Source organism: Leptodactylus fuscus, chromosome 2 (genome assembly GCF_031893055.1).
Source record: "Leptodactylus fuscus isolate aLepFus1 chromosome 2, aLepFus1.hap2, whole genome shotgun sequence".
NCBI lineage: Eukaryota > Metazoa > Chordata > Amphibia > Anura > Leptodactylidae > Leptodactylus > Leptodactylus fuscus.
The window spans coordinates 282,806,071-282,819,112 of NC_134266.1; the positions used below are offsets into that span (position 1 = coordinate 282,806,071).

Consider the following 13,042-nt stretch of genomic DNA (forward strand, 5'->3'; position numbering starts at 1 on the left):
GGTCTGACACCCGACACCCCCATTAATCCGCTGATATACGCAAAACAGAGTAGGAAGCAGATAGCGCTGTCCCCTGTATAGTGGCCATAACAGGTACTGCAGATCAGCTCTCAGTTCTTCCACAACTTAGAAAAGCGTTGCCTGCTTCCGGCACTCGTTGATGTGTATTAGTTACTGAGAGCCTATATTTGAGATCAGTGATGAGTATTTTAATGTTTTTTGACCCCCCCCCCCCCTCTTTCCAAACCCCATAACTTCTTTATTTCTCCACCCTCAGAGCCAAATGAGGACTTAATGTTTGCAGGACAAATTGTTCTTCATGATGCCGCCATCAATTATTCTATACAATGTCCTGGGAAGCTGGAAAAAAATTCAGAATGGGAGGATTTGCAGAAAAAGTGCATTTATGGGACTGTAATCTCCCGCAGCCTCATTGCAATGAATGGAGCTCCAGTCACACAAGTACAGTAGAGCAAGAAGGCTTTATGGGGACTTCAGTTACCATTCTTATCACTGCTGGGGGCCGAGGCCGATGGACTTCCCACAATCAGACACTGATTTCTTGCTTTGTGGATAAGGCATATGCCCTTAATGACGCAACCCCCCCCTTTAAGTCACACCACCCACCATCAGATAGATTGTCCACAGCCCGTTTATCCGACTATGACTAACACTTTATTCATTGTGGTCAATACTTGGGAGACAAGAAAGCTGTACAAAATACATCCCACTACTCCAGCGCCAAATCACTGAACTTGAGTTATTTTCCTCAAGATTACAATTTTTGGGAAAAGTCACCCAGCTCTAGTTTAAGCACAAAGTGAGACATTACAGATTAATAATAGGACTGAGGGCCTTGCTCACAAGAGCTTACAATCTATGAGGAGGAAAAGGAAACACAAGGAGCAGGGGCGGCATCAGAGGTAGCAATGCTCATGCAGTGGAGCAGCCATAATGGGAGGGGGGCAGTGAGCAGAGGTGGATGGGTTTTAGGGAGCGTACCTGCAGAAGGATTTAGATTAGTAACTGTGATCGTCCTGTCGGAAAGATGTGGCTTTAGGATTTGTTTGAAGCTGTAGAAGTTGAGTTAATCTGATTGTCCAGGGTAAAGCATTCCAGAGAAGTGGTGCAACTGAGGAGAAGTCTTGGAGACGAGAGTGGGAGGTTCTGATAAAAGAGGATGCAAGTCTTATATAGTCTTAGGGCATTAAGTGAACGGAGAGCACAGGTTGGGGGATCGACAGAGATGAGGGAGGAAATGTAGGGCGGTGCGGTACTATGGAGAGCCTTGTGGAGGAGGACACAGGGATATTGAATTGTTGAGGGGAAGACCGATTAGTAGGGAGTTACCTTAGAAAGTGAATGAGGACAACAATAAGGTTTTCTGATGTTTCCATGGTAAGGAAAGGGCAGATTGAGGAGATGTTTTTGAGATGGAGACGACATGAGATTGTGTGGATATGGGAGGGGTGAAAAGTGCAGAACCCAGATTGTAAGGGGTCAAGAAGAGAGATAACGAAAATATATTGGATTAAATGAGAGTAGACCAAGTGGTCCAAGATTTTGGAGATGAAGGGGAGATTGGAAATGGAACATTAGTTGGCAGCACAGAATGGGTCAAGGGAGGGTCTCTTCAGTAACAGGGTTATGACCAGCGCCGCACCTCCCATGAGGCGACCTGAAGCAACCGCTTCAGGCGGCGCTATGTCAGGGCCCCAGGGAGGGCGGCATTTTTGCTTACCTAAGCCAGTCCAGGACAAGCTGTCCTGGACTGGCTTAGCACCGAGCGGTGGATTGGGGAGGCCCAGTGGACGCAGCGCTGCTCCAGCAGCCTCACCTCACGCTCAGGCAGAGAGCAGGTCCTCTCCATGCCTGCGAACGCCGCTAAGCCCTGCCCCCTCTGCTTAAACATGCCCCCTCCGCTCCACCACGCCCCCTCCGCTCCGCCCCCTCCACCCAGGGGGGAAGGCGGCTTTCTGTCGTTCGCCTCGGGCGGCGAAAGGGGCAGGTTCAACCCTGGTTATGACAGGTCTGAAAGAGGAAGGAAAGATCCCAGAAGAAAAAGAGGTGAAATATTCTAGTAAGGCAAGTAGTGATAGAAGACGACAGAGACCGGAGGAGGGGTGGGGAAAGGAAGATGGTATGGTGAGAAGAAAAAAGGAGCTGGGAGACGACTTCTATGTTCAAAGCAAGGGCATGGCTTCTCACAGTGTGAGATCTCTACTGTAATCGCCAAGCGTAAGTTCACACAGGGTTTTTTGGCTGCCTCAGTTTCCGGACCAAAATACAGGTAGCAGTGACTGGATGCCGATGCAGTACACCGGCATCCAGTCGCACACTCCGCTCCAGATTAGGCCCAAATGAATAGGGCTAGTCGGGAGGAGGGAGCGTCTTCAGGCAAATCCGCATGTCGCTTCTTTTTTCCAGGAGCCAGAACAAACAGCTCCTGGAAAGAAGAACTGACCGGCTCTCATTGATTTCAACAGGAGCCGTCTTTTTGCTCAGGATTTTGAGGTGGATACGGCCTCAAAATCCTGACCAAAAAACCCCGTGTGAACTTACCCTAAGAACTCACCATGTGAGTTCTGTTTCTATTTTTGACTATAACTCCTTCCACATTCATTTTCCGCATTCTATACACCAATACGGCTTCTACTCTGTGTGGATTCTCTGATGTTTGAGAAAACTTGATCTATAGGCAAAACACTTCCCACAATCTGCACAAAAATACGGCTTCTCCCCCGTGTGAACTCTCTGATGTTCCTTAAGTTGAGATTTCTTGTAAAACCGTTTCCCACATTCCAGGCATAAAAATGGCTTCTCTCCTGTGTGAGTTCTCTGATGTTCAACAAGAATGCTTTTCGTGTTAAAACTTTTCCCACATTCCGAACACGAAAATGGCTTCTCCCCAGTGTGAATTCTCTGATGGGCAACCAACGCTGCTTTATGTCCGAAGCATGCCCCACATTCAGGACATGAAAATATTTTTTCCCTTGTGTGAAATGTCTGATGTTTAAGAAGAGTTGTTTTATAGGTAAAACATCTCCCACATTGTGAACACGAAAACCCTTTGTCCGCTCTGTGAGTTTTTAAATGTTCTTCCAGAGAAAATTTTTGACGAAAACTCTTCCCGCATTCAGGACATGGAAAAGGTCTCACCCCTGTGTGGATTATTTTATGTTGCTTGAGAGTATGTTTATATGCAAAGAATTTTCCACATTCGACACATGAATATGGCTTCTCCCCCGTGTGAGTTCTCTGATGATCCTTAAGACTGGATTTTTTAGTAAAACATTTCCTACATTCAGGACATGGAAAAGATGTCACCCCTGTGTGGATTATTTTATGCTTCTTGAGAGAATGTTTATTTGCAAAGAATTTTCCACACTCGACACATGAATATGACTTCTCCTTCGTGTGAGTTCTCTGATGAATCCTAAGATTGGATTTTTGAGCAAAACATTTGCTACATTCAGGGCATGAAAATGGCTTCTCTCCGGTATGAGTTCTCAGATGATCGACAAGTAGAGTTTTCCTACCAAAACATCTCCCACATTCTGTACATGAAAATGGTCTTTCACCTGTGCGAGTTCTCTTCCCAATGGAAAGATCTAATTTCGCCTTAAATTGTTCACTTTGTTCTGAAAAACTGTTCCCCGATCTACATTCTGTACTTTTGACATTGCCCGAATGATCATCTTCTAAATGATAACAAGGAGATATGAGATGTCCAGTGAGCCAGTCTTCAGCTGGGGAAAAAAAAAAAAAAAAAATTCCCAAAAATTATTTTATTGTTTTAAATGTGAAATATCCAAATTTTGCCAAATCTATTCACCAGATCATGGCAGGTTTTCTTTTCCTAGTTACCCACAACTGTATCCTATAAAGCAGGGACCCCAAGCGCCGGTCCGCAGACCAGTGCCGGGCTGCGGGGCATGTTGCACTGGTCCGCGTACCGGCGGCGAGGAGTCAGCAGCTTGGTTGTTGCTCATCGGGATAAGGTGAGCAAAGTGCAGGGTTGAGCCGGGACCCGCTGTATGTTCGGGATTCTAGTACTATGCAGGATATGGAGCGGGTCTTGGCTCCACCCTGCACTCACCTACCAAACTTTGGGCAACTTCTTCTTCTGTCTTACACTTCCTTCCTGCCTCCATACTATCCCCTTGACATCCTTTGATGTCTTAATTATATCACTGTTGCAGTTCTCTATGCATCTCTCTGCCATGCGTTCCACTGTGGAACGCATGCGCTACTTCCGGTCTTCGGCAATGCCGATACCAGAGATGCTTTTCTACATTCCCATGCTTAACCCCGCCCCCAAACCACACCCCTTCCCGCCCCCACTGGGCCATAGAAAAATTGTCTTGCTGAAACTGGTCCCTGGTGGAAAAAAGGTTGGGGACCACTGCTATAAAGTACAAAGATGGAGTAACAGACAACAAAAATTCTTCACTTTAATTGCTAAAATAAACATCTCATGCAGGGTTGTCAAGTCAGAGTCGGGTCCCATTTTGGTTGTAGTCACATTTATTTTTAATTACAGAATTAATCATTAATAATATTGTATAATTAGATGTAAAGTTGGTTACACACCCCTTCCCCAACATCTTGACATACAAATACATGTCACATTAAGTAAGCTACACGAGATGTATAGTAGGCTCTTACCATGCTCCGACACCGACATGGGGTCCTCTAGTCCACTCGGCTTTCCACTTTTATAACTTTCCTGCAAAAATTGCACATAGTGTGACATATCCGACTGAATAAATGACCAAAGGCCATCAAGGTCACCCGTTTGATACTTGGAAATCTGGTCCAGAGGAAGACAAAGCCGCCCCGTTATTGGCACAAGTTGTGAATGTTGCCAAGTAAAATGATTGTTCAGGCTCATAGTGAGTGCTGTTAGTATTACATATATAGTCAGGCTCTATAACCTGCCTCTGCTGTCCCTGCCATATATACCTGTATATTAAAGGGATTCTACCACTAAATAGATATTTTTTCTGCTTTAGACGTCGGAATAGCCTTTAGGCTTCTTCGCTATAACACCAATGAATCTGTGCAGAGATTCCCTCCGCAGCTGGTTCTTTACAGTAAGAGCTGTGAATCTACGGAGAAGTCACCTCAGCTGGTTCTTTAATGGAGGTAAATGTCCAGAACCAGTGAATGATTGACTATTTCAGTACAGGATAGTAATGTATTAGCCCCAAGACACATATCAAGGGACTGATGGAAAGTGACATCCGGTAGGGAGTTTTTTGGGCATCTCCATATCATGTGGCTTAGATCAGATTGTTCAGTCTCGGGTGTAGGATTAGTAACATCTACCTGAGGATCCAGCGGGAAATTCTCCTTTTCCTCCTTAAATTCCTGGGAATATGGAGGACGGGGACATCTCTCTGGTGGATTTCTCGGACTGGATCCATCTATAGGAAATATACACAGTGACTGAATACATTGTCTATATGTGATGAGCAGATGATGGGGGAGTCTAGGTGACCCTCATACCTGGTCTCCTCTATCAGGAAGGTCTCCTCTTACCTGCTGATGTGAGGGGCTGCTGATCCTCCATCATCACCTCCTTGTACAGATCCTTGTGTCCTTCTAAATACTCCCACTCCTCCATGGAGAAATAGACAGTGACATCCTGACACCTTATAGGAACCTGACAACACAATGACACAGTCATCCCCAGAGCCCTCCCTTGGTGTTCTTGTATAATGTCCCAGCATTCCCAGCAGCGCTCACCTCTCCGCTCAGCAGCTCAGTGATCCTGCTGGTAAGTTCTAGGATCTTCTGCTCATGTCTCAGTGAATGAGGTGGAGGCTCGGTGATGGGGCTCGGGGTCCTGCTCCATCCTCCTGACACACGGGGTGTCACACACTCACCAGACGACTTCTTCACTACTGTGTAATCCTGTGTATGGTGAGACACTACAGGTCACTACAGAGAGTCTAAGAATCCTTCACCTGTCCAGTCATTTCCCTGGTTTATTCCTAGAGATAAGAGTGATGTCATGTGAGACTCTCACCTCTCCAGTGATCAAGGAGATGATCTCCAGGGCCAGCTCTAATATCCTTGTAGACATGTGGTTTCTGGCCTCGCCCATCCCTGGTGGGTCACTGATGGAGAGGACCATCGTCTTGTACCTGAGGAACCTGAGGGAGAACAAGGGTAAGATCTCATCTGGTAGAAGGTCTCAGTAATGGGATATTATACAGGACGACTCCGAGGATATAATGCAGGGCAGTGACTGTATATAGCGGATTACTGATAATATAGTCACTGCCCTCCCTGCTATACAGTATATACAGGCTATATACCGCAGTGCACATACAGACCATACAGGGGGATTATGGGGGTCACCGGTCACCTCATATGTCTCTGTGGCCACAATAATGTGTCCGGCTCCTCTTACAAGGTCTATGAGGGTATACAGTGTATACAGGCTCTATATACCGTGTGTATACAGGGGACAAGAATCTCCTATAACACAAGCCCCTGAGCCTAGAAGTAATGTGCAGCCTGCTGGGAGTTGTAGTCCTCCCTCTCTCCCCCCAGGTCTCCCCCATATTGTGTCGGGGCTCCCGGTCACCTCCTCTCCTCACTTACCCCCTCACTCTTCAGGGCAGGACACTCTCTACCTCACACACGTCCTCCTCATCACTAGTCATGTGACCCGGCGTGTCACCGGAAGGGGCGGGGCCTCACTACCTTACACACGTCCTCCTCATCACTAGTCATGTGACCCGGCGTGTCACCGGAAGGGGCGGGGCCTTTCTACCTCACACACGTCCTCCTCATCACTAGTCATGTGACCCGGCATGTCACCGGAAGGGGCGGGGCCTCTCTACCTCACACACGTCCTCCTCATCACTAGTCATGTGACCCGGCGTGTCACCGGAAGGGGCGGGGCCTTTCTACCTCACACACGTCCTCCTCATATGAAGTATTAGCCTCAGGAATGATTGGCTTCTCCTCACTGCTCTCTGATTGGCTGGCATCAATACTCTCTCTCATTGGCTGGCGTCAGTGCTCTGTGATTGGTTTCCTTCCCACTTTGAAGAAGGAAAGTTTTTTGGCTTGTGGCGTTGTAATGTAGTCCACTTTCGTTTTAAAGAAGACCTTTCATCAGATTGGGCGCAGGCAGTTCTATATACTGATGGATTCAGCGCACTGTCGGCTTTCCCGATCTGTGCCCCGGGTAAAGCGCTATCGGTGCCGGTACTGCAGCTCTTTACACTCTGTCAGGAACGTCCTTCTGCCCAGCAGTGCCTATCGCGCTGTACAGTGTGAGCCCCCTCCCTCTGCTCACAGTGCTCGTCCATAGATGAATATTATCAGTAGAGGGAGGGGGGCGCTCCTCCCCACTCACACTGTGTATATGTGAGAGTCACTTCATCCCAATGACTGTGTATATATAATGTCTATATAGCAGGGGCAGTAATAATAGAATAGGAAATATTAGAGAGGGAGATCTAGCAAATGGAGTCATGAATGAGTCATTACCCTGACATTCATTGGGAAACCCACACAGCCAAGAGTAAAGGCTCCATCAAATTTTTATCCTCTCTAGCAGACAACTTCATTGCCCAGCTAGTAGAAGAAAACACGAGAGGAACATCCATTTTGGACCTAGTCCTAACCAACAAAGAGCACATGGTTAAGGAACTACGGGTAGCAGGGACACTGGGATTCAGCGATCATGCTATACTTGAGTTTGGGGTTGCAAGAAGAAGAAGAAGACCTGAGAAGACACAGACTTCAAGGCTCGACTTTAGCAGGGCAGACTTCAAGAGCCTGAAGGCAAGGGTTAGCAGAATTCCATGGTGCAAAATTCTTAAGCACAAAAATGCACATGAAGGGTGGGAAATCTTCCGTAGGGAAATCATTAAAGCACAGGAACTAACAATACCTAGAAGGAAGAAAAATGGGAAGCACCTAAAAATATCAGGATGGATGACCAAAAAATTACATAACCTGCTAAAAAGGAAAAAGGAAACATACAAAAAGTGGAAGATGGGAACTATACCTAAGGAAGAGTACACAGCAGTCTGCAGACTCTGCAAGACAAGCATCAAAGGAGCTAAGGCTGAACACGAATTGAAGCTTGCAAAAGAGGCAAAGAGTAAGGTAAAAGGATTTTGGGGATATGTTAAAAGCAAAAGAAAAGTGAAGGAGACCATTGGAGTCCTGAAGAATGACAAAGGAGAAACAGTTAACATGGTGGAACAGCAGGTGGAGCTACTAAATTCATATTTTGTATCCGTCTTCTCCCAAGAAACTAATGGAAATATCAACATTAATGGTGATGGAGATGAGGGGAAGGAGGACTCCAAGCTGACTATAAGCGAAGGTCTGGTAAGAGAGCACTTAGCCAAGTTACAGGAAACCAAGTCCCCAGGACCAGATGATTTACACCCTAGAGTCCTGAAAGAGATAGCAGAGGAAATAACAGAACCCCTTGCTATAATCTTCGGTAAGTCATGGGAAACAGGAGTGGTCCCTTTAGATTGGAAAAGGGCAAATGTTGTCCCCATCTACAAAAAGGGGAAAAGGGACGATCCAGGAAATTACAGGCCGGTAAGTCTGACCTCGATAGCAGGAAAAATCTTTGAGCAAATTGTCAAGGAACATTTACTTCGGTACCTGGATGGGAAGGCATTAATTAACCAGAGCCAGCACGGCTTTATGACCAATAAATCTTGTCAGACTAACCTGATTTCCTTCTACAACAAAATCACTGAATGGTTGGACCAAGGGAATGCCGTGGACATAGTATATCTTGACTTCAGTAAGGCATTTGATAAAGTATCACATAACCTTCTTATTGAAAAAATGATTAAGTATGGCTTTGACAAAAAATCAGTTCGGTGGATTCACAACTGGCTTAATGATCGGGCACAACGAGTAATACTAAATGGCTACACATCGAACTGGAAGAACGTCAAAAGCGGGGTGCCGCAGGGCTCTGTTCTGGGCCCAGTACTTTTTAATATCTTTATAAATGATCTGGACGATGGAATTATTGGGGAACTCATAGAATTTGCAGATGATACGAAGATAGGAGGAATAGCCAACACTAGAGAGGAGAGAGAGTGTATTCAAAAGGACTTAGACACACTGGAACAATGGGCGGAGGCCAACAAAATGGGATTTAACAGGGACAAATGCAAAGTTCTACATCTGGGTAACAGAAATGTAAAAAACATAGATAGTATGGGAGGAATAGAACTAAGTGATAGCATAGGGGAAAAGGACTTGGGCATAATAGTAGATCACAAATTCAACATGAGCCAACAGTGCGGTGCTGCTGCAAAAAAGGCGAATAAAATTCTGGGATGTATTAAGACAAGCATTGAATCTAGATGAAGAGAGGTCATTATTCCGCTGTACTCTTCCCTGGTCAGACCACACCTGGAATACTGTGTACAGTTCTGGGCGCCTCAATTCAAGAAAGACATCGATATATTGGAGCAAGTCCAGAGAAGAGCAACCAAAATGGTGGAAGGTCTGCAAACCATGTCCTATGAGGAGCGGCTAAAAGAACTGGGATTGTTTAGTTTGCAGAAGAGAAGGCTGAGGGGAGATTTAATAGCAGTCTACAAATATCTGAAAGGTAGTCACAGTGCAGAGGGATCTCCCCTATTCTCATTAGCACAAGGAAGTACAAGAAGCAATGGGATGAAACGAAAGGGAAAGAGATACAGATTAGACATTAGGAAAAACTTTCTGACAGTGAGGGAAGTGAGAGAGTGGAATAGGCTGCCACGGGAGGTGGTGGGCGCTCCATCAATGGAAATCTTCAAGCGGAATCTGGAGAAACATATAGCTGGGATGATTTAGGAAAACCTGCACTCGCAGGGGGTTGGACCCGATGGCCCTTGAGGTCCCTTCCAACTCTACCATAAGAATAAGAAAGAATGATAAAACTGGGAAGAATGTGTTCAGGAGAATAATGAAAGCGGAGTGATGGGGGCGCGCGTTATCGGATACAATGTAAAGCTATGGGATATTGTAAGGGGGAAGGGGAACAAGAGAACAGTAACCAGAATGATAATGTAGGAACTGATTGAAAGGGGATGATGGGGACAGAGAAGAGTGCGTAGGAAAGGGTGGTAGGTGGAAATGGTACCTGTAATGTGAAGATTAGGAAGGGGGGTCATGTCTCTAAAACAAAAATTCAAAGTTAGAGAGAAGATCTAAAGAAAACTGCACTGCTCAGATACTCGATTAACCCTTTCCCGCCGATGGCATTTTTTGATTTTCATTTTTGACTCCCCTCCTTCTAAACCCCATAACTTTTTTATTTCTCCGCTCCCAGAGTCATATGAGGTCTTAATTTTTGCGGGACAATTTTTTCTTCATGATGCCACCATTATTTATTCTATATAATGTACTGGGAAGCAGGAAAAAAATTCATAATGGGGTGGATTTGAAGAAAAAATGCATTTCTGCGACTTTCTTACGGGCTTTGGTTTTACGGCGTTCACTGTGCAGCCAAAAGGACATGTCCCCTATATTCTGTGTTTCGGTACGGTTCCAGGGATACCAAATTTATATGGTTTTATTTACATTTTGACCCCTAAAAAAAATTCCAAAACGGTGTTAAAAAATTTTTTTTCTAAAAGTCGCCATATTCCGACCGCCGTAACTTTTTTATACATAGGTGTACGGGGATGCATAGGGCGTCTTTTTTTGCGGGGCCGGGTGTACTTTTTAGTTCTACCATTTTCGGGAAATGTTATTGCTTTGATCACTTTTTATTAAAATTTTTATCAGAATTAAAACAGTGAAAAAACGGCGGTTTGGCACTTTTGACTATTTTTCCTGCTACGGCGTTTACCGAACAGGAAAAATATTTGTATAGATTTGTAGAGCGGGCGATTTCGGACGCGGGGATACCTAACATGTATATGTTTCACAGTTTTTAACTACTTTTAGATCTGTTCTAGGGAAAGGGGGGTGATTTGAACTTTTAATACTTTTTATATTTTTTTTTTTACTTTTTTTTTATTTTTTTTTGCATTTATTAGACCCCCTAGGGGTGTTGAACCCCAGGGGGTCTGATCACTAATGCAATGCATTACAATGCTAATGCATTGCAAAAAAGCATCATCTCTTTTGCAGGCTGTATACACCAGCCTGCAAAAGAGAGAATTTGCAGACCGGCTGGGAGCCTTTAACAAGGCTCCCGGCTGTCATGGCAACGGGGGTCGGTCCTGGAGCATGCTCCAGGAGCCGGCGATCCCTGCCAAAATGGCGGCGCCCATGCGCCGCCGGGAAAATGGCGCCTCCGGCGCCTTTGACAGCAGCGCCGGAGGGGTTAATGCCTCCAATCGGTCCGGGGACCGATCGGAGGCATTAAAGCCGGTTGTCTACTGCTTAAAGCAGTAGACACCCGGTGGCTATGACGGCCGCCCGGCTCCCGGGCGGTCGCCATAGTTACAGACCCGACACGCGCCATACTATTACGGCGCATGTCGGGAAGGGGTTAAAGGGGTATTCCCATGACGCTTGTTCAATAACCTGCAGGGTGTTGTGCTCTCTTCACTTCCTGCTTTTCTCAGCACAATGGTGGTCGGGGTTTCACTTGCACAGGATTGGTTGTAAATGAATTACCACAGTGTGAAGCTGATGTAGCAGAGCTGGATTTGAGTCAGTTTGCATTACATACACAGGTAACGGACTCCCTATCTCAGCACTTATCAGCCAAATTCAATTAAACCGGCTGATAAGAGCTCAGAAATCCTGGAGCTCTCACCTCCCCTATCTGAGAAGCTCCGCTACTTATCAGTGGGAGCTGGTTCTTTATTTTTTCCCACGTGTTGTTCAGTGACACTATTGCAGGGAGACGTCAATCAGAAACGAGTTCTTATTATTCTATTCTGTCCATTTCATCATTTTTTTTATGCTTTCTGTTTTAGATAAATTGGCTGCAGGACTAACAATGGAAAAGATTCTGGATGACATCAGAGATTCTGCTGCAAATGAGTTGGAAAGAATTCACTTGATGACAAGACGGGATTTGAGAAATATTAAGCTGCAATTTAATATCCATAATGAAGAGAGACTTCATCCTATGTGCAGGCCTATCCATGCAGAGGCGACGGCTATGAGTCAAATGACTTCAGAAGAAGTAGGCCAACCATGTGCACCGGGAAACCATGTTCCTATAGATAACCCGGTAAAGGAGAATGAAGCAAGGAATCGCTTACAAAATATGGAACATTGCAATTCCGTCCGATCAGCAAATTCAGATACAACAAGTGCAATCTTAGCTAAACTTCAAACTGCAGTAACATTGATTGAAGGCGACAAAGTAAGTGAAGAATCAGGCGAAGAAATCAACCAATTCTTGACCAAATGACTGTCATCATGTGAGAAATGAGAGGAAAGTCATTTTCCAATAAAAGACAGCAGGAGCCTGCAAACAAAAATATTACGTTAAGTCCAGAGTGACCGTATCTTTGGGTTAACAAAACCAACTGCTGCCCAAAGAGAAAATATTCTGCAACTACTTCAAAGTCCTGACCAAGATATCATGGAGGTTCATGCAGAAAATGATCATCATGTATAAGCAGACGTGTCATTGTGACGTCGAATACTTGAAAGTTTTAAAGGGGCTCTATTCACACACAGGAGCGGAATTGTTACACTCACTAATGCGTCGTCACAGCTGGCCCTCTTGGTGGACTCCTCAAAGACACGCAAGATCTCGCATAAGTCTGCCATCCATGACCATTCATGGTGCAGAAACTGTGGGAGCTGACTCTGAGGAACCCTTGGGTTTTGGAGATGGTACTCCATCAAGGGTCTCTGCTGCTCACACACTCTGCTCAACATGTAGATTTCCCAATCTGTGCTCCGGGTAAAGAGCTATCGGTGCCGATACTGTAGCTCTTTACAGTCAGACGGGTGTTCCTGACACTGGGCGGGCATTCAGGGTCCGACGTCATCTTCAGCCACGCCTCTTCTTCCAGCAATGTCCTTGGGTCCCGTCTTCCTCCAGCACTCGCGAACTGCCATTGATTTAAAA

General features: G+C 45.5%; 2 protein-coding genes and 1 pseudogene across 4 annotated transcripts in view; 2 read left to right on the forward strand and 1 right to left on the reverse strand.

Annotated features, from left to right (window-relative positions):
* The window catches only part of LOC142196122 (uncharacterized), a 783,446-nt pseudogene that overhangs the window by 658,714 nt on the left and 111,690 nt on the right, over window positions 1–13,042 (forward strand).
* Window positions 1–13,042, forward strand: part of RPL31 (ribosomal protein L31) — a 364,588-nt gene that overhangs the window by 165,681 nt on the left and 185,865 nt on the right. The gene's annotated exons all lie outside the window — the stretch shown is intronic.
* Window positions 1,995–6,028, reverse strand: LOC142196129 (uncharacterized). The gene is made up of 4 exons (XM_075266355.1): window positions 5,545–6,028; window positions 5,332–5,429; window positions 4,669–4,729; window positions 1,995–3,749 (listed from the first exon to the last, which is right to left on the reverse strand). The coding sequence occupies exons 1-4, from the start codon at window positions 5,690–5,692 to the stop codon at window positions 2,653–2,655; spliced, it is 1,404 nt and encodes a 467-aa protein (XP_075122456.1). The 5' UTR covers window positions 5,693–6,028; the 3' UTR covers window positions 1,995–2,652.

What these genes read in the sequence shown, in the direction of transcription:
- LOC142196129 (XM_075266355.1), bottom strand. Translation starts at nt 5,692, where the DNA reads ATGACTGTGTCATTGTGTTGTCAGGTTCCTATAAGGTGTCAGGATGTC. An exon ending in GCAGCCCCTCACATCAGCAG is followed by an intron (nt 5,430 to 5,544) that starts GTAAGAGGAGAC and finishes TATTTCCTATAG; the next exon opens with ATGGATCCAGTCCGAGAAAT. An exon ending in CATGTCGGTGTCGGAGCATG is followed by an intron (nt 3,750 to 4,668) that starts GTAAGAGCCTAC and finishes TTTTTTCCCCAG; the next exon opens with CTGAAGACTGGCTCACTGGA.